At 45.3% G+C, this 27,328-nt stretch overlaps 1 protein-coding gene across 1 annotated transcript; it reads right to left on the reverse strand.

The window, feature by feature from the left end:
• Window positions 1–1,111: 1,111 nt before the first annotated feature.
• Window positions 1,112–25,430, reverse strand: NDST2 (N-deacetylase and N-sulfotransferase 2). The gene is made up of 13 exons (XM_062496617.1): window positions 24,438–25,430; window positions 17,340–17,427; window positions 17,008–17,162; window positions 15,329–15,514; window positions 14,811–14,939; window positions 9,680–9,862; window positions 8,789–8,885; window positions 7,486–7,609; window positions 5,853–6,027; window positions 5,456–5,626; window positions 3,979–4,088; window positions 2,449–2,551; window positions 1,112–2,291 (listed from the first exon to the last, which is right to left on the reverse strand). The coding sequence occupies exons 1-13, from the start codon at window positions 25,428–25,430 to the stop codon at window positions 2,166–2,168; spliced, it is 2,640 nt and encodes an 879-aa protein (XP_062352601.1). The 3' UTR covers window positions 1,112–2,165.
• Window positions 25,431–27,328: the final 1,898 nt, after the last annotated feature.

Raw genomic sequence — 27,328 nt, forward strand, 5'->3', positions numbered from 1 at the left:
AATTGTGTGACAACCTATACTGAATTAAGAGCCCGAACATGTTTAAGGGAGCAGCACAATCATTGGGCCTGGGATCCTCCACCTCCTGTGGCAGCAAGTGAAAATAGCTGCCTTGCTGCTACCAGGGTTATTTGTGAACTGTCTGCTGGAGGGAGAGCTGTAGGACTGTTTTACAATGCTCTCACAACTGTGACAATTCAAACCATGTTTTCCTTCCAGTTCTTACTGTAGGAGCTGCTGTGCCAGGCACACCTGGACAGGAGGCACAGAGCCAACTGCTATGGCAGGCCCCAAAGCTGGAAACCACTGCTAGGAGCCAGGAATGGCCCCAAAGTCACCACTCTTACAAACCAGTAAAAATGAGTCTCAAACTCCAGCCTGGCTGCAATCTTTAGCAGCACAGTGCTTCAATGTTGTTTCAAATAGAAGTTAAACACCACTGTTGCCCTTCCAAATACCAGCTCTAAGGCCTGGAGGAGGATTTTCAGTTTTTCTCACACTTGCACCGGTTTCAGGTCCATGACACAACTCCAAATCATCACAAAGAAGAAAAATAAGTAGTACATTTATTGAATCTCCACTTACTACTACTTCTAGCCTTTATTCAGACACATGTGCTCAGCTTCGAGAGCCACGAATTTCTTCATTATCATTCAATGTGAATGATACTATACATGAATCAAGTGCAGGAAGTTGGGCTTTTCTCTCTAACAGGAATGAGAGAGGGGTTTCTAGTCTTTCCATCTGTTTTTTTGGCTGCACAAAATAACCCTTTCCAAGGGCACATGAAATAAAATACTATAGTGCATACTATATACATTTACATACAATGGTAAATGCACCATTCATTCAGAAATACACGATACCTAAGGCTCAATGGAAAAGCTCAGTTTAAAGCAACTTCTCTCTGGCTGGGAGAAGTGGCTTGTGACAGTTGTGGAAGTTTCCATAACCTGTTCATGTGGATCCTGCCTCTCTGCAGCCCTCTCCAAGGACCACCTGTGCCTGGGAAGGAGGGGCTGGCCCATGCCAATCCAGAAGCCCTTGGCTCAAAGAAAATATGTACAACCATGATGGAGGATTTCCTCTGAGAATAATTATCCAGCAACTGCAGGAGGTACCGTCGTATACTTACTTTACCCGATGCAGAAACCCCTCTTGGGCAAAGGAAAATACTTTCCTCCTTAAGATTGGTGGAGTGCAAGATTAAAACAGTGCTAACACCTGGACTACGTGGTAGGGGCGCTGGAGCTCTGTTAGAAAGGGATTTTTTTTTTTTTTTAAGCTGATTAGACATGGGGAACTGAAGTGCCTGCTTTCAGCTCTAGCATCAGCCTTATTTTAGAATACCTGAGCTTTGCCTCTGTCCACTGCTGTGCTGTACTTACACACACCTCCCAAGTGCTTGCTCTACAGGGAACGTTACTGCTCCTTGGTTATCTTCTCAAATGTATAAAGTCCCTGCAGAGAAATACTTGCCACGTTGCCATATGTGGCAAACCTTTTCTCCAAGATAACAAAGCAATTCATTGCCCAGAGTCACCAGCCACCGTATCACACCCAAAGCGCTGGAGATAAGGAGATAGAAGGTTACCTCTCTCCCTGTGCCCCCAGGTGCAGTCCCCACCATCCCCACGCAGCGGCACTGTAGGCAATGGGCACGGGCAGGAACAAGGCGTTCTTGGGCCTCGCTGTGCCAAACAGACTACGGATAAAAGCTGGGCTTCACTGCACTAGATTCCCCTTTTATTAGGCTGCTGCTCTTTTCTCAGCAGTGGGCTCAGTTGTTTTCCCCTCTTCAGTCTTTACTTCTGGGCTCAGAGGAGTAACGCCTGTTTCATAGACTGAGAAAAGTAATTTAAAAATACACCAAGTTTAACTCTGCTCTCTCCCCTGCTCAAAGTAGGACAGGCATTCCCAATCCTTCCTGTAAGTAAAAGTCGAATTGTAGTAGCACACCATTAATACTCAAGAATGTGACTTGCACTCTATGCCCCAAGGCAGTGTCAAGGGCAGCAGCCCTTTCCAAGGGTGGGGCAAGGCTCCACATGCACATTCTCTGCTCCTTCTCTTTTGTCCATTTGTTTTGGCTTGACAAGAGATGGCATCATAGCACAACTGGAGCACCACACGTCCCAGTGACACTGGGGGCAAGGGAGTCGCTCTCAGCTCCAGCTGGAGTTTTGCAGTTCCTCTCGGAGCCAGGTTGGAAGGGGCTGCCCAAGTCTGTTCATCAGCTTGGATAATTCAATGTTGTGCTCCCGGTAGAAGTCTCTTAGAAAGAGCCGTGACTGTGTGGAAAAAACAGACCACATGAACATGAAAGAAGATGTTACCCTCAACACATGCTCCACAGGTCATCTAGGACAGATGGTAGGAAAATCCATGTGGGTTTGCTGGGATGTTTCTACATCTCTTGTTGACAAGAGATTTGAGACAGCTACTCACCAAGGAATCCATATCAGGGTATTTCCTTCCTTTACTCTTTCCTAGGCATTTAGTCTTCCCTCCATCTAGCAGCTGGCACCAAAATCCTTTTGCTTCATCAAATCTGAAAAATACATTTATCTTTGAAAGATACAGCCACCTACCCAACTAGCAGCAGCAGAAATTCAGTAAGTCCATAGTTATTCCCTATTTCAGTGCTTTACCTATTTATTTTGTGATACTGGTTCCTTGAGTTTTTTAGCCCTGGACTACTTTGACAAGAAATCCATTACAAACATGACTGTTTCAGCTTTATGCAAATTTCAGAGGTTACATAATTTGTCTGTTCAGCTGGAGGGAAAGATAATAATCAGATTTTTAGTGTATGTAAATTATTTTAAATCTCCTGGCTATAGTTGAGTATCAGAGAATCCCTTGACTGTTTATAAAGAGTCAAGTGTTTCTTTTCTTGTTAAAACACAGGCATGAGGCAACGGTGGGAGCCATGTCTGGATCTGGCCTGGTCTTTCCCTTCAGCTGGGCAAAGGTGAGCTTGAGGTTTGAGCAAGTCCCCTGGATAAATTTGAGGCAAGCTGACCCATCCCATCTATTTTCTGACCCTGGCTGAGGGCTACCAGCCAATACCACTGCTGTAGATACTCCATTCACCATCAGCACATGTGCTGCAGCAAGTAAAGCTTTCAAGTAACCTGACATTTCTCTAAATCTGTTCCCCCCTGGGGAGCCCTTTGGAAACAGCTGTAGTGGGAGAACTGAATGAGTTCAATTGTTCTGTGCCTACATCCATGCATCCTCACCCACCATCCTCAGCTGGCATAGGTGTGACAGCAGCCATGTGAAAACAGGTTTCAGCTGCAAAGAACAATATTCAGCATCTTCAGTGGGCTTGCAGAGTTTCCACTGAACACTGGTATGGCCACAGTACACCTTCCACAGCACTTCAGTCTATTCAGAGTCACTGCATATGCAGTATGGGCAAGATTACAGTCAGGGCTCAGTAGCATCCTTTAACTAGCAGGGAGGAGGTGCCTCTGCTAACACTCCCTCAGGCAGCTCTGGGCACCTGTCAAATCCACAGCATCTCTAATAACAGGCTCTTTACCCCACAACTGTGCAGTGTGGACCTAAACTCCATCCGGGTGAAGGTATGAACAGACTGTCACACATTTTTATCATACCTCCCTCTACTTTTTGTCAGATAATGGTAGAACACAAAGCATAAAGAGTCTTAATAATTCCAGGACCTTTTCTGAAACACAAATATCAAATGGAAAAAAACCACCATAGCTACTGCTGTGAACAACTTCATACCTCTCCATGACAGCGGCAAAACCTTGTCCTTCCCCTATAATTTCAGGAAACACCAAGGTGCGATTCCAGTCTCCATCTCATGCTATCTGAATCTAATTTTAGGGTTAGGCATAAACATGAAACCTTGGCAGGTCTTGTGATCAGAGAAAGAAGTATTCTTTCAATCAAGGGCTTCCTTGACTGAGAGAGCATCCTCCCAAAACTGAGTTATTTCCCTACCTGAGGGCCTGGGTGTAGTTGAAGAGCGGTGTAACTCCCAAGAACTTCTGGATGTTGTCCATTACAGAGGCAGGGTTGTGTCTCAGCTCCTGACCATCCACAATGAGAAGCTGAAAAAAGAACAGCTGCCTTAGCCTCTTGCCAGCTTGTGCTGACTGAGACCTGTGAACTTCCTCCATCTCCAACCGCCCTGGCCTATGAGTATAGGCAGCCAAAATCTGTCTGTTCTAGAACAACACAGTGGGGGGATTGTGGCCCATTTGTCACCACAGATAGAAAAGTTATGATGTGGGCCATAAGTTGCATAAAACAGTAAATCGTGACAGGCTTTGCTTACTAAAGTTGGCTTTGGCCAAATATCCTGTAACAAAGCACTAAGGCCCAGCAGCAGCATGTACACATTGTCTCTGGAAACCGTTTTTTTTTTCCAGATGTCAGCAGCCATTGTGCTAGGTATTCTTCTGTAACCTGTGATAATTCTCTTGTTACATGTCTTATAGACAATGAACAACATTTGTGCTAATAAACGACCTACTCCAAAGAACAGAATGGAGCAATAGTCACATGAACTGATGACTGACCTGCAGTAAGTACAAGGAGGTGTGTGTTTGGCTCCATCATTCCTCACAGCAATAACCTCCAGGAATAGTAAGGCAATGAGACTAGCCTAAGAATGCTTTACCATCTCTTTTAGTCTTGGCAGATCTGTCATGTACAGTTCAGGCTCTGCTGCTTTGGCAAAGAATAAGAGACCAAATGGACATTATAAACCTCTGCTGTATTACAGACTGTCTTAAGAATAACCCCAGCAGCAGATAGAACTTGATAAAACATATCCTGACACACACCAATCCCATATGTATAGATATAGATAAATAGATATCTATGTATCTATCTTAGACAGTTTCTAATTATTGGGAATTTACAGACCAAAATAGTCTACACTGTCTGTAAATTTGCCTTTTCGCAAATTTATAGACAAAACACCAAGTCCTGACATCTCTGCACTGAACCTTCCCTTCAGCAGACAGCTAAAGGCTTCACAACATGGGAACTAACAAGAGGCAGAAGTCCATCAGCCTCTCTGTAAAGCAACACAACCACGGGAGGTGTGTGGAGGCCTGGGCCTAAAGAGGGTCCCTGGACTGCAGACTGCCAAGGTGAAAGGAGGGGAGTGTTAACGCTGCTGTTCTTGCTGAAATTCCCAGTACTGTGGTGCTTTCTAAGGAGATCACAGTATCCTCCTGCATTCATTTCCTTTTGCAACTGCAATAAAGTGCAAAATTGGAGTATTCAAGCCTGATTTCTTGCCCACTCATATCAGGACAAAGGAAGCAGTGGCTTTTGTTCCAAAACACAAAAAAGAAGGTGAAATTAAAATCATGGGGGGAGTACACGCACATGAATCAGTTTGCTCCCCTCTCTTCCACACTAAACCTGCAAGGGGCTGCGTACGAACCTCTGACTGATCTCCTACCTGCCCAGAGGGATAGTAGGTGAGCCAGCGCTCCAGGTGAGTGGAATACCAGCCAGGGAACAGACATCGGCTCTGCAGGTTGCGCAGCTCCTGAGGGGCCTGGGATTTTGCAGAGATCACTTGGTAGAAGGTGTAATTGAGTGCCACAGGGTCATTGTGAGCACGCTGGTGCTGAAAAACACAAGCTGAATTCAGGAGCAGGAACACGATTCTGCCTTACACTTCTCAGTGCAGACCCCCATGAGGACACAGCCACCCACCAATGCCTCTGTACCTGAATCTGTCCACACCCTGCAAGGAACCTGCCTCCTTTAGGGAAGCACATGCATGAGTTTCTACCTCCTCCCACTGAAATATCTCTGTGGCCCTCACCTCCAGCACAGTGCAGGGAAGTTACCTGATACCATGAATAGGCTCGGTCAGCAGGGTTGATAAGAACAGTAATGATTTTGGCTCGAGGCAGCAGGGCTGCACCACGTTTTGGTACCACCTCTGTGTCAAAGTAATTGGCACTCTTCTCAAACATGAAGTCTGTGCTGGCATTGGAGGGAATGGGAAAGAATTCCATATACCTGCCAAACAGATGGGATGCTGGTGAGCAGCATGGCCCAACAAGGAAAGGCACAGGCCACTATACCCTCACTCCTCTTCAACAGACACAGCTGCAGCACAACTGCACCTCCCCAGTAATGCAGGGAATGAGCAAAGGAGTGCAGATCTGGCAGAGGCGTGACTCAAAAAGGGGTGGTGGCACATGACAAAAAAGTTGAGAAACGATACAAAGGTAAGAAAGTATTTTGCTGAGAGTGTGCTCCCCGAGTCCCTGGCCAGTGAAAGGAAAAACCTGAGGGTAAGGTCCCAGTTGCAAGCTTTAGCAGGAAAAACATTTTGTCCAAGAGTAAAGTCAGAATCCTGCCTGCCATGTCACCAACCACTTGTTTAAACCTGTCTAAAACATTTGTCTCTTTGTACCTCAGTCCATAGATGAGATACAGGGTAAAGAGCTCTGCCCTGCCTCACAGGAGCTTGTCAAATTAGTAACATGGAAACTGCAAGATATTTGAATAACAGGGTACGAGGGTAAGGGGGGAGGGGACTGTTAAGCACTGAAAGGCTGATCTGTGCTCAAATCTAAGGTGTGCAACAAATGCAAATTCCATGTTAAACACGAAGATTCTCCCCTTGTATGTGATCCTACACTCAGATCAATCTGGAGGACTTTTCCAGGGGATGCACATAAAAGCCTTTAACCTGTCAGCTAGTTCAACTACTCTAGTGCTTGACTCTTGTGACGTCTGCTCAATTACTAACCATCTTCCAGTATCTTTTCAACAGTCCTCTAAATGATTAGAGAAGTCAATCTCCTGCAACTCATGGGTAAAGAAATCCCACAGCAGAATGCCTTAGTGCCACACAGCTGTCCCTCAGAGCCATGCACAAGGGAGGCCAGTGCTACTGTCAGCCAAAGCTACTGCTTCGAGTATGAAACATCTCTAAGCTTTGTCTCTGCAAATACAGTGGCATAATAGTGCCATGGTGACAGTAGAATTTCTCTGCCAGGTGGAAACTTCCACAGGTAAATACCAAGGTATGCATATGGACACTGGAGCCAGCACAAGGAACACAGTGGTGGCTCTAAGTGTCAAGGCTCAAGAACAATAGCAGGGAGGTTGTCCCCTCTAGTAGTATCTGTTTTAACTCTGAAACCACGAAGAACTTTGTAATGAGAACACTGCTGTCTATTTTGCATGTCAAAGTAAAAGTAACTTCATGACAGCAGTGCATTCAAAAACAACTTGCTGAATTTTTAAAGCTAAATCATGCCTACAGCTCTGTTGGTGAAGAGTCAGTAAAATGACAAACTACCTGTGCTCCTCCTGGGACTACCAGGAAAACAGAAAGCATGCACTGAGCAATAGCAAGGAGAAAAGCTGTTCAGAAACAGAGAAGCTGCTAAGCGGGACAACAGAGAGACTGAGAGAAGGCAACATGGGTGCACCATATCACAGAATACGTGTCAGGTTTCTTACCAATCAATTCCTTTGTGATAGTTGGGGCCATTAAAAAACTGGATCTCCTCAAAGGTGGATGGACTTGGGAAGTTACTGGTGACTGCTGGATGCATGGTCAAGAAGAAGTGCACAGCTGTTGTGCCTGCAATGGGAACCAGTTTAACGGGACCTGGGTCACACAAAATGTTTTTGGCTCAATGAAATGCTTTACCTACACTGCAAGAAAGAGTTCCTAGACGGGCACACTCCTCTCCTGTGTAGCTGACCAACCCCATAACTCATACAGGTAACAATAGTAGTGACACCAAGCACCACTCAGTCAAGTTCAATCCACATTTGAACTCATGCAGCTGATTTGAACTGCCTCCTTTGCAGGACAGCTGCCACCCATGTCAGCTACTCCAGTGCCAGTGGCACAGGCACACTGTCACTTGGCAGAACCCAAACCTGCCACATGAGAAGTGACCTGGGCAGGAGGTGTGCTAGGGACAACATTAGTGTCCTGGGGTGAGAAGTCTGCCAGAGATGCCTTGGCCTGCCTTTGTTGTAGATGTTTTCCCTTTACCCCGCTCAGCATATGGCTGTGGGCCTCCAGCAGGACAATCAGCCAAGGGAAGGGTTTTCTTACTAAGCCACCTGCAACCAGCCTGGGTCATGATACAGGAGGGCTCGTGCTGTGCACACTCCGTCTGAGCTTCCCAGGGACACAGCCAGGGGACAGCAGCTTGCCTGGGACAAGCTTTGTTCCAAGTCCAGGACCACCATTTGCTGTGCACAGTTGGTACTGCTGTTGCACTGCATTACGCAGAAAGCCAAGGCTTGAAGATCTGGTCTTAGCTGAGGAGATTTTGCTCTCTTCAGCCTAGAAGGGAACTCATCAGTACAGTACATACAGCTATCTCACTGCCAACCACAATGCCACAGCAGTTAAAAGGTGGTGACAAAGACCAGACACAGGGGGTTCTTTCCCTCCCAGTGACAGTGACATGGAGCATGCAGTGGGTACACAGATCTGCAGCAATAAAAGCACTAGGGGACATTCACTGAAACCTTTGCTAAGTGTGCTTAGTCCTGCTGACAGTCTGTTTTTGTGACACACTAAGGTCACAGGTTTTCTGAGCTTACATGAAAAGCCAAAACAGGTAGGGCAAGCCAAGCACAGTGCTGGGGGAAAGACTTGCTAGATTTAGGTTACAACATATCTGAGATTGTCTAAAATGTCCTCTGTGCCAAAGGGCAGACAGATCTACGGCATGGAGCTTTCCAGTTCTCTGCAAGAGTGAGATGGAAGCTGTAATCCATATAAAAGTGTTCACATTACCAGTTTTCTGAGGTCCCACGATGAGGAACTTGGGGAGTCGATCACATGTTTTCTCTTTGGACCAGATATCCTTGTGCCTTTTATCATCACAGGGATTCTGTAGCACAAGTGATGAGATTAAGCATTACCACAGAAGGTAATGGCAAGGGGAGGAAAAGCTGGACGGGCCAGTCCTCTCGGGAAAATGCTATTAGCATATGAAGAACTCTTCAGAGCCACACCGCTGCTCTGCCAGGCATCAAGAAGTGTTAAGTAAAAACACCGGGGACTATTTTCAAAAGCTCCAGTGACATGGAATCCGAAGTCCCTCTGAGAGTGTTAACCACAGGCCTTGCCCTATGTAGCCACACTGGGCTGGGCCATTTGTAACAGCACAGCTCAGCATCTGTGAACTTCTGGCAGACAGACAACTCTATCACCTTCAGTTAATTTCATCTGCTCATTACCATGCAGAGAGCTGCTGCACTGGGATAAAATGGAATAAGCATGTTTTTATTTAATGAACATGAAATCTGCAGTGTGAAATTACTTTGAGATTAATCACATTAACATGCCTGCAAGCTCCTCCAGCACCAAACAGGCTCTTGCTTGCACACTTTACATTTCACAAAACTTGCTGTAATACAACCCCTTTAATGATCCAAGCTGGCCCATGGTCATATATGACAGCCATCCCTGTCCCTAAGCTCACACTATGACTGTGTCCTACTGCTCCTACTTCCCATCCCTTCCACCTTGCCATTTGCCACAGGCAGCCTGAAACCACAAAAGTTAAATCTAAAAGCTTTATGCTTTACCCCTCCGCACTCTAGATCAGCAGTCTTGCTACACTTCAAATGTGGCATACACCTCTTAGAAAATCACTAGGAGCAGTAAAAGCTGCCTTCTCACCTGCCACAAGGGATTCTTTTCCTGCGGGAAGATTTCAAAGTACTTTTTTGCAAGCTGGACTGGAGGCAATGTTTGCAGACGAAGGTTGGTCCAGCACTGCACAAACTTGACCAGGCTCTCAAAAGTGTACAGTCCCAGACGGTCATTCCCATAGTTGGACAGGTGGGTCATGAAGATGCTGATCTGAAATAAAAAAAAGATGTGGGATACTGGTAAATGAGGTAACAGAACTGTTTCTGCCTAGCTTGATTCCATGGTCAGCAAGAGGCGGTTCACAACTCAGACTGCCATGGCTGTCTTGGGTGACAAATGTCCATCTGTCAGGAAATAGTGCTTGCAAGACAAGAAGAAGTCAGGAGAGGAGGGTCACAGACCTCTCAGTAGTCCCTTGGAATGGTGTAGGGGTATGATAACTGTACCCTGGATGTGAGTCCAGAACAGTTTCAAAATCCCATTCAAGTGGCTCTAGGACATTCAGGTGAATAAGGCTTAGTCAGCAACTCCCTACTTGTCAAAAACCTTGCAAAGCCTCTTTCATGGAAAACAGGAGCTTGCCTTCCTCTCCCCAAGCACAATCAGGGCAACCTCTTGAGCTGCAGAGTCTGCTACAGCAGGGCAGCAGGCCAGGTAGGGGGTACACCACACTGCAGGCCAGGCCACACAGCACAGGGATAATTGTCACAGGAATTCTTCCTGGGCCCACAGCCCATCAGCTTTCATTCTCTTTGGAGCTGATATCTCAAATGTAAAGGAACAACTTGCAACTCCCACTTTAAAATATAAACAGGTGTATCTGGGGATCTGAACAGGGACTGCAAAGAAACACTGCACTAGGATTTTGTCATAGAAACAGACACCAGCTGCTAAGTTCTAGCCTGCAAGAACCTCCAGCACATGCAGCCCCTGAAAAATGTCCTGCCAAGCTTTAACATCCATGGGCAAAGTGGCACTCAACAGCTGTGGCAGCTGTCTCAGCACTGCAGTGCTCAGGAGGTTGTGCACTATCTCTGTCTTGCCAAGCCATCTCTTCCCTCCAGCAGATGTATTTTCCTCCTGTCAGTTTTTCACTAGTTTAACTTTTGGAAAAGAGTGCAAAGGACTCTTGACAGCTTGACTCTGGTATGTGGTTTTGGTATGTCCCATGGAATTTAGCATCCTAGTGCCCATAACACAATGGCACTTTGCCAGACATAAACCACACCATGGCTAGAAGATAGAGAAACAAAAGCAGAACACTGAGGCCACTGGAGGAATGGCTGACTTAGCACTCCTTGTCCAGAGTCTGCAAGTGCAGGGAGGGAAAATGACCTCATCACAGCAGGGGCACGCATTGCAGTACAGTCCTGGGTTCAATTCTGGGGACACCAGGTAAGGTCAGGAGGCAATGACAGGCTTCCCTGGCAGGGGGCAGGAATGGCTTTCCTACTCACAGCAGGAAAAAAGCAAAATGGGGAGGTAGGAGACAGATGGTCTTGGGATGAAGACATTTGCTGGCATTGAGGAAGTCTGAATTCAGTTTTCTGCCCAGTGTCATCATGGGCTGGTTTCAGCAAGAGAAGAGGCAGAGATAGATAGTAGCTCTTTGTGCCTGAGCCACCCCCAAGACAGTATGAAACAAATTTAATTCTGTCCATAAGGTGCTCATAACCCAGCATCTTTGGGTAGGCCACAGAAACACTGGTAGGACTCTGGGACACATGGAAAATAAGTGGAGATCAAGATTTATCATGTCTGTCTGCCTGTGAGTCTTTCAGTTCTAGTTCCCTACTGAGCTGACAGAGAGGCCGTGGCAGACAGGCTCTGGCACCCACACTTCAAAGAGCAGCATGTGCTTGGTGCTCTTATGTAAGAAAGATGTGCTAAATACACAGAGCAGAGGACAGAAAAGATCTGTGTAACTGCAAGGCATAGTGGCAAAAGGATGCGTCTCATGTTGTATTTTCCCCCTTTCTGGGAGACATCAGGAAGGTTCTGTGACAGCAAAATGTGCCTCATCCCTTTGACTTGCTGATGAAATACATAGAGGAAACATTTGCTATGTGAAGAGTCTGGCTCACTGGCACAAATTGAATACTACAGCAGGGAGGACAAAAGAGACCACCTGTGACCCCTTAAAGATTTCCAGAATGAAAAAAACAGCCTGCATGTGCTCCAAGTTAGCAACTGGGTGTCAAGACTGACTACATTTGGTAAAATGGCTCACACAGGTAATGCTGCCACCTGCAAACAGTCCCAAGCAACCGGATTTGGAAGAAGAAAAGACAAACCCAGCCTATGAGCCATTTCCCTGGACTTGTGAGTGTGCAACCATGGTCTGTAACATGTGCTGTTTAACAAGGCCTAGCAGCCTGCTCTGCCCCATCACAGCTACTGCTGCCAGAACAGCTCCGAGCACGACTTCTGACACAAGCTACACACAAGGGCCATCTCCCTCCCAGGCACACCCACTGACTCTGTAGACTGACTTGGAAATAACATCTCCCTCCTCTCCCCTCCCTTCCCTTCCTTCACACTGAGGAAAGATGAGAACCAGAGATGCTCCCAGAGAGCCCAGCATACAGCAACAGAAGGGTATGAGCACCCTTGCAATAACAACAGCTGTGGGCACAGCAGTGACCGGCCTGCACATTGTGAGTGGAAATGCTTGTGAGAAGCAATCAGCCTGTGCTCAGGATCAACAGCTATTGACATCAGACCTTGTTCACTAGTCAGAAGATCAAACATTGTCTGTTTACACAGTGGAGTCGATTACACACATACAGGCTTGGAGACTGCTCCGTGTCACTTAACGGGAGCTGGAAGCACCAGAAAGGACTGAAAGAGCCGGGTCCAAGTCTGCTAGGGATCACTGCTGGGGCTGCAGAGCTGGCCAGCTTTCTATCAGGCTCCTGAGATGGCTCTATCAAGCAAGGGGAGGAATGCAAGGTCTGAGTCACTGTGCAAACACGAGAGGGGCTTAGAGCACAGCACTCTGCCCTGACAGAGAGAAATGCTATGCTGCCAAAAGGAAGCAGAACTGTAAACATGGGAAGCATCCAAAGGTGCCTGAAAGAGTTTTAAGTCACCACGAAGAGCCAACAGTAAATAAAGCAAATAAGCTTGTCCTGTACCAGAAGACAATTTTCCCAAATGTTTTTGGATCACAGGTTTGCCAGCTGCTTTGACCAACACATCTTATCAGCAAATTTTAACGGGTGGTTCTAGATATTATATTTCTATTAATTCTTTGGCACGGCCTCCTAGATCAGAAAAGATCTCTGAATTACAGCCTAGCAACTGGTTTTCCAAGAGAGACCTATAGCCTTTACTTTCACAGAGGCTGTTTCTGCATGCCTCAAGATTTGACAGAGTGGGGCAAGGTGCAATTCACCCAGTATATGGGAACACAAGCACAGAAAAGAAATTGTGAAGAGAAAAAAGCAGTTTCTTTCCATCTGACTGATCACTCCATACGTAATACAAAGAACAACCTTCTCCTTACTCCAGACTTTTGTCAAGCAGGAAGGTTTGGTTGTGGTGTGTGAAGAAAACAATTTGTCTCAGGCAATAGGGACAGAAGGCTGCCTTCCAGACCTGGAAGTATAAACACCTACAGCTTTTTAAATGGGGCTGTCATAGACCCACAGCTTCTGCAGATCCTACACAAGCCAGGGCTGGTCACAGGCTAACTTTCAGTAACACCAGGCCTGTTTGTCAACTACAGCCTGTCTGTCTGGTGCACCCAGAGCACACTGCGAGAGTCTTTTCACTATCAGTTCTACTAAACACTAGAAAAAGCAACAGACAAAGGAAAAATTAAGGTCACTAATGAAAAAGAGGTTGATTTTCTAATTTGCAGGTCTTCTACAGTCCCAATCAAAAGTGGCTAAAGCTGCATATTCAACCCTGCAATCAAGGTGCAAAAGAAAGAGGGAATGAAAGAAAACATCATGATGAACAATGCCATTACATAAAAATATCCCATAAACAAGTACTCAAGGACTGGCACCAGTACTCCAGGATTCCCCCCGAGGAAACCAGGCAGAACCAATGTACTTTCTCCCAGATTTCCCTGCATGGATCCTTGTCCATACTCAGCTACTGGTGGAAAAGATGCATAAAGGATAAAGAAAGTGGTAGAAATGCAGAAGTCACAAGAAAATAAAAGATTAAGCATTACAATATTCAAGAGCAACTACGGAGGGAGACATTCTAAAATGATTATCTAAACCTTGCATGGCAAAGTCTGTTCAGAGAAATGAAGGACAAGCACCTGTGGGTCAAATCAGCTTTAGTATGAAAGAAATTCAGGTGGGGAACTGAGAAAGTTGCTGTAGGAACAAAAAGAGCAGAATGTCTTCCTGCTGTAGCCAAGCACAAATAGGAGGGAGTGTGACCTGTGATTTGAAAGGGCTACAAAACTTCATGTCTTGATTTTACCCATTCAGAATTTTCTAAAAATGACCAGGGTTTTTTGTGTCTCTTGCCTCCTAGTACACCATCCCAGACTCAATGGGAAGTGAGAAACTCATTTGATTTGCTGTCCACAGCTCTAAGAAGGGACTGCAGGGTGTTGAAGATACTACATTTGTTTAGTGGCTTAACAGAACTGTCAATATTGAAAGAAAAGGAAACACGTCTGTTAGATCCATATCTCACAAAAAAGCCTTAGTGTAATAGCTACATCACAAAAACAGAACACAGAAATCGTTCCAAGTGTCTACATACTGAAAGAAAGGGGAGAACACTTCATAATGAAAGCCCAGCAAAAAGCAATTATTGTGAACAAAACTCATCAGTAAGCCAGGGGAGAAGCCAGCAGGCAGCAGATGTACAAGGGACAGAAGGAGCAAAGGCACATCTCACCTGTGATTTATGAAGACAGAGCAGCCCAGGTAACACCCCCTGTGCTGCGGCCCACGATCAGGGTGTCACCCTGGCTGGTTTCTGTCTGCTCAGTGGTGCACCTCGTGACACACTCAGTACTGATGCTCTCTGGCAGTGTGTAAAGCAAAGCACCATTAACCAGCAAGTTCTTCCTTGGCCCTCCATTTCCCATCTCCTTAACAAAACAACACGCTGTGATGGGGGTGACACAGAGTCACATAGGCTGGGAGAGCTGCACACAAATTCCCCTTTCAGATGAACTTACTGGGTTCAGAAGCACCGTCAGGAAGAGTTCACCACCACGAATGCTCTTGTCCAACTCCTTTGAGCCACCAGGATATTCATTATAGAAGATAGTGTGAGTAAAAAGACCACAGGTCTGTCGAGGCAGAACCTGGCAATATCAGAAAAAGGCAAAGTTAGACAAGAGGCAGATGCAGCAGCGTCTGTGTGAGAATGAATCAAAGCAGCACTTTATGGATCAATATTAAGAATAAGGGGTGTGACATAGGTGTAGAGGACTCCTGCTATTCCTCTCAACCACTTAACTCCTTACACTGTGAATAAGCCACTGGGATTTCAATTTAGTCTTGATGGGCTTGGTTTTGCTCTCCATTGAGTACTGAATTGTTCTGAGGACACAGAACTAGCTTCAGCCAAGTTTTTTTTTCTTTGCCTCACTTAATGATTTTGGAAATACTGGTGATATTAAGATTATTGTTTCTGATGCAGGTCATGAGAAGTCTGTTCCCTGGGCAGGTAAGTGGGCCCTGCTGTGCTCACCATGATTCCATTATGGATGAATCCACGCCGGTACCGGGCAGGCCGGAGATGTGGGTATTCCTCTGTGCTTGTTACTTGGATGCTCCAAACAGATTTCCATGCCTCATAGAGTTGTGTGTGGACAGGATAAACCCCAGAATGATGGGGGGCTACAGCATAGCCCAAGTCTGTGGGAATTCCATGCTCCTGGAAGCAGAATACACAGCTTGATAATTTGTTAATTTCTTAATAAGGATCATATTTAGCAACACCATCCAAGTTGGAGCAAGATGACAGGGGAACATGAAAACTCTCTGGATTGGGAACTGAAATACTGCTTGTACTTCTTGTTTTATGCTTCTGTAGAAATGTAAGGGTACTTCTGTACCAGCAAGGACATTCAGCACTGGTAACAGCTGCTGTAAGAATGGTCTTGTAACTTGCAGCTGTGACAGATCAGATTAATTCAAAACCCTCAGGTCAGATTCCCTGGTTACTACAATCTCATCAATGCTGTTAAGTGACACATCCCACTCCCACACTGCCTAGATGTGAGTCACTAGAGAAGAAAAACAAAATTTCCTTAACTGATATAGAGGAAGGGAAGATGACTGGGATCTGTATTGTCTCTAGCAAATCAAAGAAAAGCAGACATGGAGTAAGAGACTATTGCAGGTGAAGATATGGGGCCTGGAGCTACATAAAAATGACAGGAAATTTCTGAATTTCTTGGGTTTTAATTCCACTGTGTGGTTCTGGTGCCAATATCAAGGATGACAGCTCTGCCCTGGTGGTGCATGATAAAACCAGAGCCCCTAAATGAAGCGATAACCTTCTCTGACTGCTAGCCTGTTTTATGTCAAATATGTGCAATTGTGTTCTGTGCTTTGTCTCTCTTTGCAAAAGACTGCATTGTTATTTAACCAGGAAAAGGAGGAGCCTAAATTATTTCTATAATGCTGTGATTGTGCTCTGCATTCAAGATCATTCCTAATCTATGTGTTTCACAGGAACACAAGACAGCAGTCTGTTATTCCCAAGGGGATTACCATCAAAAGAACCAAACTAGAGGCGAAGAGGACATTTCTTTTCAGTGAAACGTGTATGTTATATTCAACTCTGAGCTGTAAGAACCAAACACACATTTGTTCCATCAATGCAGGATGTTCAAGGCTTCCCCCTCCTCTGCCAAAACCCATGCAATTTTCCTCTGTGCTTCTTAGATGAGTAACTTCCTTCAGCATTGTCTGGAAGGCCAGAGAAGAGCTGTTAGCAGACAGAGTATTTTATACTACCACCAGGTGACTTCCTTACAGAACCACACTGAATAAAGATGGAAAAGGAAACCTTTCCCACTGCCAGAGTTTGTAAATCAATTGCATTTGGATGGTAATGCTACAAGTTCACACCTCAGGAAACAAGAGTCTCGGGATTTGCACCCTGGAATGTAGCAGAGCTGCCTGAGGCCATGCAGGCGCTAGGAAGCATTTCCCCATAGCACAGGGAACCATGTGAATAGTGGTTTTTTGCCACAAGACACCAGAAACCACACATCAATTTGAACTTCCAGAACTGCCTTGCTTAAATGCAGATGAATTACCAGACTAGTATTTGGGTTCAATGGGGTCCAAACAGCTATTCCAGGAGAAAAATGTATAAGGATTAACACTGTAAAGTAAATAAACTGCAGTGCTCCCTACCACAGCAAACTGCTTGTTGAGCTTCATCTGCTCAGCCAGCACAGTGACATTGTGGAAAAGATGAGGCTGCATGTGACTCCACATGTGAGGGAACCACCAGAACTCCTTCCTGTGCTTGAGCAGCATGTCATCACCTTCATCTTCCTCATCTGTACCTACAGAAAGCAGAAAAGGAAGTGCAAAATCAGAAGGCAGAAGAGGGGCTCAGTGTTTAAAAGCAATGGCTAATCCCCTTCCAACAGAGTCATGCTCTCCCTACTGCATTACACACGACACATCCCAAGGTGGGGGCTGTGTGCAGGTGCTGTGACAAAGGAGTGGCAGGGGCTTACCTGTGTGGTAGAATTTCCCTGAGAAGCCCAGGTTGAAGGTGAAATTTGGGACTAAAGTTCTCAGCTTATTCTGGGTGCTCAGTAAAGCCTGTTTGAACAGAAGGGAAAAGAAATGTTCATATTCATATTTTTTCCTCTGTAACAAGTCTCTGTGTTCTACTGGTGCCCAGTTGAGTCTGAAGAGGTATCACAAGAGATGGGGCTTAGGCATTGTTTCCCTTGGAGAGCAGATAAGTGCTCCTCATACACAGTCTTTACTTGCAGTAGTTCTGCTGAACTAAATGATGCCTCTTTAAAACCACAGTCAGATCATGCCCTCCACTTCAATGTGAGGGACCTAGAGTGCTTGTGCTAGGGTAAAAGGACAAAAAAAATCTCACTTGAAAGCAACGCAAAGAGATTCTTTACAGGTTCAGCCTCGATGCTCCCTTCCTCACCCATATTGGCTGGGACTTTGCTAATGAAACTCTGCCCCTTCTCAGTCTATGTGCGGATGAAAAGGAGGATGGGGCAGCCTATGGTACACAGATGAAGGAAAAGAAGTCAATATCACAAACAGTAATCAAGTAATCCAAAAGGAGGGAGCTTTTATTTGGAGAGGAAAGGTGGATTCTCAGAACTACCCATGCAACGAGTCCTGCCACAGCAGAGGTATCCCTGACTTTGTGTTCCTTTGAAAGTGCCAAAATTTGGTAGCAGAAAGTTTCCTGGATTCTGGGAAGAAAATCTGGGAAAGCCAACATTCACAATCCTCCCATCTCCTACAGCTTCTCTCATGCTCACTTGCGATTACTTTAAATGTCCAAAGAATTGTTTTAACCAAAGGGAAGGTGCCTCCTGCCACAAACCTCAGGGTCCAGCAGCGTATGGATGAAGACAGCACACAGCCTTGACAGAAAAAAACCAAACCAAAAAACAAACCCCAGAAACCTCAGTAACAAACACAGTGTGTCACAGATAAGCAGAACATGAACTAATTCTACTCAAATTTCTCCTGATGGAAAACAATAAAAAGACAGAAGCCGTGAGACAAACACTCTGCTGCTACCTGTGTGCTTTGGGGAAATGTCACTGGTGCATTTCCCTGTGGGTGAATTCTCAATCAAACAGGGGGTGGCAGGAGAGCTGTTGGCAGGTGACAGACATGGTCCTTGCCTGGGTTATTTAGATTTTAATAGCTTTTCTCAGAAAGCAATGGATCCATGGCTGCACCAAGGTGAGGGTGATGACCTCTCAACAGCAGACTTTGGATGGATGTAATCACACAGGAAACATGGGATATAACTCTGGGGAAAGCACACAGACCTATTAAACTGTGTAGGGAAGATGAACAGATCTTCCTGCACCAGCAGCCCTTCCCCAGGCTCAAGGAGCACAAACAAAACAGCAGTGCAAAGTACCCTCACATAGCTCACACTCCATGGGCACTGCTGGGTGCACCACTCCCTCAGCAGTGAATGTGCACTCACAAAGGAAGACTCTCCTTCCATGGAGGTGCCTTGACACCAACCTCTTATGGATAACCTGACAAATAACTGCTGTCACTGATGTATCCAAACAGTGTTAACCAAACACTGGTCACCATGTTAATTTAAAAATGGCTTCTATAATTCACTTCAATCATCCATTCACCTCAAACATATGCTGAGTGGTTTTACACTCAAGGTGGGTAGTCCATGACCATGTCAAGGTGGGAAGACATTACATGTGCAGTGCTACAACACACTCTCAGTGCTCTCTGTGAGGGAACCAAACTTTCAGACTTTTCACTACAGTCACACTTCACAGCCTGTTCTTCATTCCCACATCCACACAACAGTGACACCAAATGCAGCCTGGGACAAATTTCAAGGATTTCAGCTTTACCATGGCCACTTGCCTACCACATCTTTACCTCAGTCTCCACCCAGGAACAGTAATTTGATACATGCAAGGCATGTGACATGTTCAGAACTTACCACAAATACAGGCAGTGCTTTTAAAAAAGTGACATGCCAGCAACACTGATGGCTGAAGCCTCCTTTGCAGTACAAGATCCAAAACAAGCAATGGGAGGTCAAGCTTCCCTTACGTAGCCCAGCAAGACAGTGGGACTCACCCCCCCACATCAGGGAGCATAGACTAAGAGCTGTGCATCTCTCCTGGGAGAAGCATCTGCCTGTCCAGATGATGGTTTACAAGATCACTTCAAATTTGGGACCAGCACCTTGAACACACCACCCAGTAACTCAGATAGGAAAATGCCACTTTCTTTTCTTTTCTTTCTCCAGAGCTGTCCCAAGCCCCAGCATTTCCCTCTGCTGCCCATCCAGTTCCCCAAGCTTGGGTAGGAAGCGGTGGAAGGAAAGACAGCGGTTAAGAGGCTTAGCATTCCTCTGCACAGAAAGAGATTTAAAACTGGCTGAGGTTACCATGACAACACATCTGTCTGATAATAAATCCCAAAAAGCCCTGCTCCAGCAGGCTGCAATCCTTTGTGTCCTGGGAGGGACCAGGGAGGAACTATGGTACCCCAGAAATTCAGAGACTGTGGAGCTCTATGGAGTCCTGCTTTCCGGGCAGGCTTATTGTTAATCATATGCAGTCCCTCTGCTGATGCTGGGTCTTGGTCACAGTTGCAGCTGTAAGGTGGCACAGCACAGCTTGAAGAAATGTCTTTCCCCTGAACAGGACAAAGGAGACTAAGGTGCCAGTATTTGGACATTGGTTTCACGCATTCCATGTTCCCTGGTGCCACGCTGGTTCCAAGAGGTCTGTAAGCTGTAGAAAGGTACAATAATGCAGGTGTGGGAACAGGCTGGAAGATGGCACTTGTCTCTGCACACTCTTTCAGAAAGTAAGAGGAATATGATAGTACTAATCATATCTAACGGGTGACTCAAGTGGCATTTCATTTATATCCATAATATGCTCTGAGACTCTTAAAGAAAAGGCAATCAAGAAACGTGGAGCACGCCACCCCTTAAGAGAGAAAACAGCCAGCCAGATGTGAATAGATCTTCATTTGCATTTGCAAATTTAAGTTCAGTTGCTCACATGGTATGAGAGAGGGCTAGCATTTTAGCTATCCCCCACCTCTAAAAGGCAGACTTTATTCCCCTAGAAAACTTTTTCTATTTCTGTCTGCATTTACTTCAAAAAGCCTTCCAAGATACAAGCCTGCCCGCTAACTAACCAGAAAGGCCCTGCCCCAGCTAGGCTCCCTGCTAGAACCTCTGCAAGGCTTACCCCAGCAAAGCACTGATGGGGTCTCCAAAGACATTCCCAGCACTGGCCACAGGAATTCTTAAGCCACATCAAGGCCAGACCTGCTTCATGCTTGTCACAGTCTATCAGAGCATTCACTACCATGCACAACCTGTATTTTGGGAAGCCTTTAGTACTTAACTGTGGCAGCCATGCTGCAGGCCCAAGTGACACAGAACTACATTCCAAAGAACATTCCTGGACACAATGGTAAAAATGTCTAAGCTTCACTCTGATGTTCAATGCCCACATTTTAAAAAAGGTTTTTAAATAATATCAAATTACAATAAATTTTTACTTCTGAGCAAATGTTAGGGGAAAACCATTTCAAATTGTGCCTTTTGTTGCAGTACATTAAAAATCTGTATCTCACTGACACATCTGCAAAGATTTCCTCAATAGTCACTACAAGCTCTTGATGTCATCCAGGGAAAAGAAAAATTCTCCTCATTCTAGGAGTGAGGAGGAAATCAGGGAAAGCCACAGCACCCTGACTGTATTGGGAGCTTCTTCAGGACCTAAGCCTTTTCTAAAATAACAGGGTGTCCTTGGCATTGGAGTAATACAGGGCTAAATCTTAATGCAACTCTGCTTTTAAAGCTACTAAATTTTTAACTTCCAGAAGTGTTTGCACAGAATTTAGTTGCTCCACACAAACCCTAAATGTTATCGATCTCAGCTCCCTCTAATAAGAGGCAAACAAAAAGGGGGAATTAATTCAGATGCTGGGAAAAGAGAAAAACATTACTCCAAGAAAACAGTACATGGACAAATGAAGAGAAAGAGACGATAAAAAGCACAGGAAGAAAGCTGAGTACTTTTGCAGCCTCTTCTCAATGCTCATGCAAAGCATACTAGGAACATGTGGCAGGAACATGGTCTTGGCAGATACTGCCCAAGGCAGTGTGTTCTTGAGAGGAATTCCTGGAGTTTTCTTACCAGCCAGCAGTAGCACTGGCAGAACTCAAAACAACACTGGCAAAAAAGAAAGCTCTCAGGGTACTGGTATGTCTACCTCCCCTGCAGTCTTAAAATCAGGCAGTTAAAAATTGCCAAGTACTTTAATTGCAGGTAAGATCATCCTCTGCAATTTAGAAAGGCAAGAGCTGGCTGACAGTCACCTTCACTAGGTTCTTTTTTTTTTGCACCCTTACCATACATAATCCAAAATGAAATTACTGTCCTTGATTTTCACTTATCTTGCTCTCAGACTCACTTGCAATGATTGCTCACTATTTATGCCCTTGCAGAGATTACCAGCAAAAGAGGCAAAAACTCATCTACTTAAGCTTCTTTCCTCATACCTAAAGATGACCAGAATGGATCACAAAAATCAGATCCTTTTGCATTAGAAACAGCTTGTCTTTGTTGGCCAGTTCCATGGAGGTTTGGTAAATTCCAAGGATTATGATTTTAGAAGAGACTGAATGTAGAATAAATTGAGAAGAGAAGGGATTCCCTGAGATTTTGTTTTGTTAATTATGTGCAGCTCAAACCTCTGGTAAACTCTACAAAGGAAAAACATTTCCTTTGTGCAACTTCCAACTGTTCCACTTCTATTGAGGACTGCAAGCTTCTTCTGCTGCAGCCCTTCAGCAGAAACAGGAACTCAAGGGTTATCATCTTTAAAGTAAAAGCAAGCACAATTCCATTCTTTTCATGTTAAAGAAGAAAGCTATTCAGCTCTCCTTTAAGCATCACAAATAAAAACATTTCTCTTGTGTAAGACACGTACCACGGGCATGCATTTGATCAAATTATATTCAGTGCTTTCCTTTAATAGTCATTTTGTCTGGGAAGGTCTCTGAACGTGGACCTGCAGAGGGTAAAGAGGCTCACTGGGACAGCAGAGTCAATTTAATACCTCCACACAACACCCAGTCTTCAAACCATTACCCTGACCACTGTAACCTAAGCTTTGAGATAAGGAGCTGTGTGTAGAGATATCAGCCCTGAAACGGAGCTTTCATATAAAAGGCCAAAGAAAATGCCAGCTGTTCTATTACTATTATATCCCCTTCTCTCCCCATGGTGAGAGACTATCAACAAATCCACGTAGTTATTTCTCGCTTTTAAAAAATAAAAATTCATTAACCTCGTGTGGCTTTGCAATCAGAGAGCTTCTTTTAAACAGATAAATCTGGGTTTTATCTGCTTTGCCCGAGATTCTCTGCTTACTGATCACAGATTATTCCTCCATTTTGCTCTGTTAAAACCTGAACAAAGCATCTTTCAGAATAATCTTGTCTGGGTTTGTTTTTAACATCACTAGAGCAGCCTTTGTTCCCAAGAGCTTTGGCCACCTATCCTGCCTTCCCACACGGGTCTGTAACCTGCACAAACTCTGCAGAGGTGAGAATCTCTGCTGATTTGGACTAGTGGGTGTAGGGCCTGCTTAGGACCAAGATAAGACTGTGATCTTTCACAAAAGAAACAATTCTCTTTCAGAACATTTCACACTTCAAAACACAGGGACACTACAGTCAACTGAAAAAGATTTTAGCATTTTTCTTAAATAAATACTACATAAAAAACATAAACTCATGAAGTCCTCAAACCTTGGAGATGAACTAAGACGTATCCTGCATGGATAGAGAAAACATGTAGAAAAGGTGGAAGACTCCTAGGGAGGTGGAAGAGGTCTCTTGGGAACTTGCAACAGACAAGGTTCAGGTAAGGGGCCAAACGTGTACAACAGTATTCTTCTTACACCTTTGCCTCAAATATTTTGTGCCTTGGATGTAAGTTTAAAGAGTGCTTCACCTTGAATTTGTTTTGGAAACCTGCTGAAGCAGTTGCAGTCACAGGCTAACCATCATCATGGCTGGTACCAACCAGGACTCACCTGAGGGCAAGTGCTGAATGGGAATACAGAGTATGCACCTATGAACAACCTCAGCACACCTGAGAAACAGGCAGGGTACCTGCCTCAATGGCTACAAACCACAACTGATGGGGAAGATACAAAGGGAAGTCCTTGGCTCCATGAAGCATCACATGCACACAGATCACAGACTAAACAGAACACTTTATCATGTACTTTCAATGACACGGAGAATCAGAAGGAGCACTTTAGTTTGTTACCTTTTTCCTACTTATTTTTATCTTTGCCTGTCTCAGTTCCCTCTGCTCCACAAAATCTGTCTCTGACCCATAGCTTTTCCTAATAGGTCACTGCATTATTCCAGGAACTGCCAAGGAAAGCAAACCACAAAGCTGGCATCTCCCTTTCTCAATCGTGAGGTCACAGACATGGTTCTCATGAAGGCTTGGTCTGACCATATTTCTCTGGTGAATTTGTTGATATTCCCTACTCAGGGATCAGGGTTGCTGGTGGCAGACATGAGGAGGGTGCAAAGGGAAAGCGAAAACCCTTCCTTTCCCAATTTAGTTGTGTGTTAAAAAACTAGATGGCTAAAACAGACTGTATCAGTTTACACTGCATGGACTGGCCTACAGTTTTGCAATATAATGCATACAGCTTATACACACCATAATTTTTCTGTTCTATTCTAACACAACTTGCCTTTTCCTTTTGAACAGCAGAGTTTACAGCTACAACTAGGTTGGCATAGGAAACCTGCATATACTTGTTCTCTACATTAAAGAGGAGACAGTATAGACCACTACAGGCATCGTCCTCTTAAACTGAGAGAGGCCAGCTTTTAAAGTGCTCCATTTCAACCTCCAAAATGGCTGAGAGCATCACACATGGTGCCTCAGCATCTTTGCAGGCTAATTCTCTGTACAAGATGAGTACAGCTGCATCAATGCTTTCCCTCAGATTAAATGCCATACACCACACACACTAGAAACCTAGAACCTCTGGAGGTATCTACTCTAGGATTTTACCTCTACATCAGACACTTTCATGCGAGTGCCCTCTTTTCCCACAAATATATCATCGATGTCAACAAGGATATAACGATCAAGCGTGAGACAGAGGCGTTTGCCCGTCAAGTAGGCAATGGCATCCACAAAAATGAGTTTGTGCAGCCAAAAATTGAGGTTATTGCCGAAGAGAACCCGTTGGATCCCATCATGCAGACCCAGGTCCTGCATCACTGTGGCATGCAATGCTTTGTGAGTGGCCAGGTGAGGAATGGACTCCGAGGATTTCGTGCTGGCCAACAGAACTGGCTCATAGGTGCTGTGGTTTGACTGAAACACAGTCCAGTCATCACCAGGCAGAGGACCCTGCTCCACCTCATTAGCCCGGGTGACGTAGAGCAGAGGAGCACTAGGATTGATGTGATAGTCCCGCAGCCCCAAGTTGGAATGTAGGAAAAGGGGGAAACCCTTGAGCTGTGCACTGAGCAGGCTGTTCTCATTAGCTTTGAAAAAGCCTATAATCCCCACTCCGTACTCTACACAGTATTTGTCTAGCAGCTCTCGGTTCCAAGCATCTAGATTCACATATTTAAGGATGTTCTCGTAGATAATTAGAGCGTAGCGTCCTCTCTCTTTGTCTGTCAGGGTGGGCATATCCCCTTTGCCAGGGGCGATCTCTGTCCTGTATTTAAACCGGCTGGATTCCAGGATGGCCACTATTTCCTGCCCCAGCTGGGAGTAAATGCTTTCCACAAAGACGAGCACCACGGGGTCCGTGCGCGACGTGTCCACAGATTTCGTGAGCCTCCAGCTGGCTTGCGGTGGGATCAAGATGCGGTGCTGGTTGCTGCAGTCACTGAAGGGCAGGGGTGGTGGCTCCTTGATTTTGGGACTGTTAGTGACGTAGTAAGCCAGGATGCACATGGAGATCAGGCTGAAGGCAATGAGCAGCAGGATCAATCTGTGGAGCTCCAGCTGTCGCACGTGCCGCACCACTTTCCACAGCTGAATCATGGTGAGGCGGGCGGCTCAGCCCCTCCTCACACTCGGGACCCACGTCGTGCTTGGAATCTCCAGTGCCGCCGTGGCAGTGCCCAGCAGCAGCTCGCAAACAAGAAAGTGCAGCTGCAGAGAGAGAAAAAGCTAAAGCAAACAGCTACCAGGAGAGACTCCCAGAGATCTGCCATTTATCTCAGGTAACCATGGCCCTCAATTCCCATCGCTCTTTTGTGTGCTTCCTCGGGCTCCTCTCCTCTCAATCAGAAGTCTTTGGAGGAGCAAGGTTTCCAGAATCTCGTCTCCAATAGCTAATCAGTCTGTCATTCTGTGCACAAGCAGTTTCAGCTCAGCCTTCCCAGGTGTCCTGTTTCTCATTTAGCTTTTTCACATTCACATGATGGCACCTTCTCTTTGCATCCTGCAATTTAGAAAGAAAAAGTCAATTCTCAGCATGGCTTCAGCATTTTAGCAGGCTTGAGATGAAATGGCAGGACTAGCAGGTGATAGGTGGGCAGCATCAGTCGCCCATCAGCAGGTCTGTTCCCTGGGAAATGTCACACCCCATTTGTGTGGGAGCTTGACAGAACAACCACAATGACCTTTGGAAGAAAGGTCCCAACAGCGCACAGCAACTCAACATGCACCTTGGGTGAGATTCTCAGACACTACAGCAAACAGAGACAAGTACCTGGCTTTCCCTCAGCCCTCTGCAAGCCACTGAACAGAAAACATGAAACCCTTTTATTCTGGTCTATATTTCAAAGCTAACAAGAGAAGGAGAGAACACTCTCTGCAAGGTTGCCCCATTTGTCCTGGGAAGTCACTCTCTTCCAGAGGTTCACAATACAGCCCTGGAGAGGCACCGTCCCTCAGGCAGCACAGAGGATGGGGGCACAGGCTCCCACACCCTGCACACTTAATGGTTGCCAAATGATTCAGTGGCAGCTGGAGATGAAACATCTCCTGAAACCTTCATTGCCTTCTCTCATATGCCACTGAAGAACAGGAAGGCAGTTTTAAATCAACAGCACGACATAAATTTGGGTTGGTCTCAAATACATGAAAGCCTCTTGTTACGAAGCTCTCTCACCTCCTGCTTTGTGTTCATGGCAGCAGATTATTTCACCATATGTTGCTACTTTCTCATGAAAAAACACCCAACAAAGCCAGCAAATACCAAATAATCCAAAACAAACACTAGAGAAAATAACTAAATTTCTCCTTGGTTTAAAAACAAAGTAAAACTCACGGCGGAGTCTTCTCTCCCTTACCAGCAGTGTGACTTGCCCACAGCAATACCCTGGTGCCTTTCCTGGGACACAAGCACATTTTTGGGGCACACCTGCTGTCTTCCCCAGAATAATGCAGGGACACCCTCAATGCCAGACATTGCTCACTAAGTCATGCTCATGATGACCTCTCTGTAAAAATTAAACTGCTTTTCTCTTTAAAAATCTTTTTCAGTCACCCCCCAACTCCTGCAGACATGCTCCACCACATACAGACCCTCTAACCACCTGTTCAATTGGCACAGCTTGCAACACCAGGAGGCACAAGAAAGCAATAGCAAATAATATTACCAAAAGAGAGCTTCATCCTTTCTCCATTCCTCCCATTTTTGAGCTTTTCTGTTACTACCATTCTGATAAAACATAAAATATGAGAAGACTAATTTATCTGTGAGCTTAAGGCATACATAGGTTTCTTATATAGTAGAGCCAGGGGTTTCTAACAACTAGCTCCACCAGAAAAGCAGCTACTTGTGAGACAAAAGCTAATTTTGCTCCACCAGAATTTACTTGTGAGGCAGATGTTTATTTTGTAATGTGTATTACTAGATGAAAAAAAAAATCCTCTTGAGTCCGGGAAAATATAGATGAGGCCAAAAGTCCCACACTAAAGACTCCCACCAG

Source organism: Cinclus cinclus, chromosome 7 (assembly GCF_963662255.1).
Source record: "Cinclus cinclus chromosome 7, bCinCin1.1, whole genome shotgun sequence".
Taxonomy (NCBI): Eukaryota; Metazoa; Chordata; class Aves; order Passeriformes; family Cinclidae; genus Cinclus; species Cinclus cinclus.

Coding starts and splice junctions, on each gene's coding strand:
- NDST2 (XM_062496617.1), bottom strand. CDS start 25,430: ATGATTCAGCTGTGGAAAGTGGTGCGGCACGTGCGACAGCTGGAGCTC. Junction 5,627..5,852: donor GAGCCTATTCATGGTATCAG/GTAACTTCCCTG, acceptor TGTGTTTTTCAG/CACCAGCGTGCTCACAATGA. Junction 4,089..5,455: donor CCTACTATCCCTCTGGGCAG/GTAGGAGATCAG, acceptor TTCTTTTTTCAG/CTTCTCATTGTGGATGGTCA.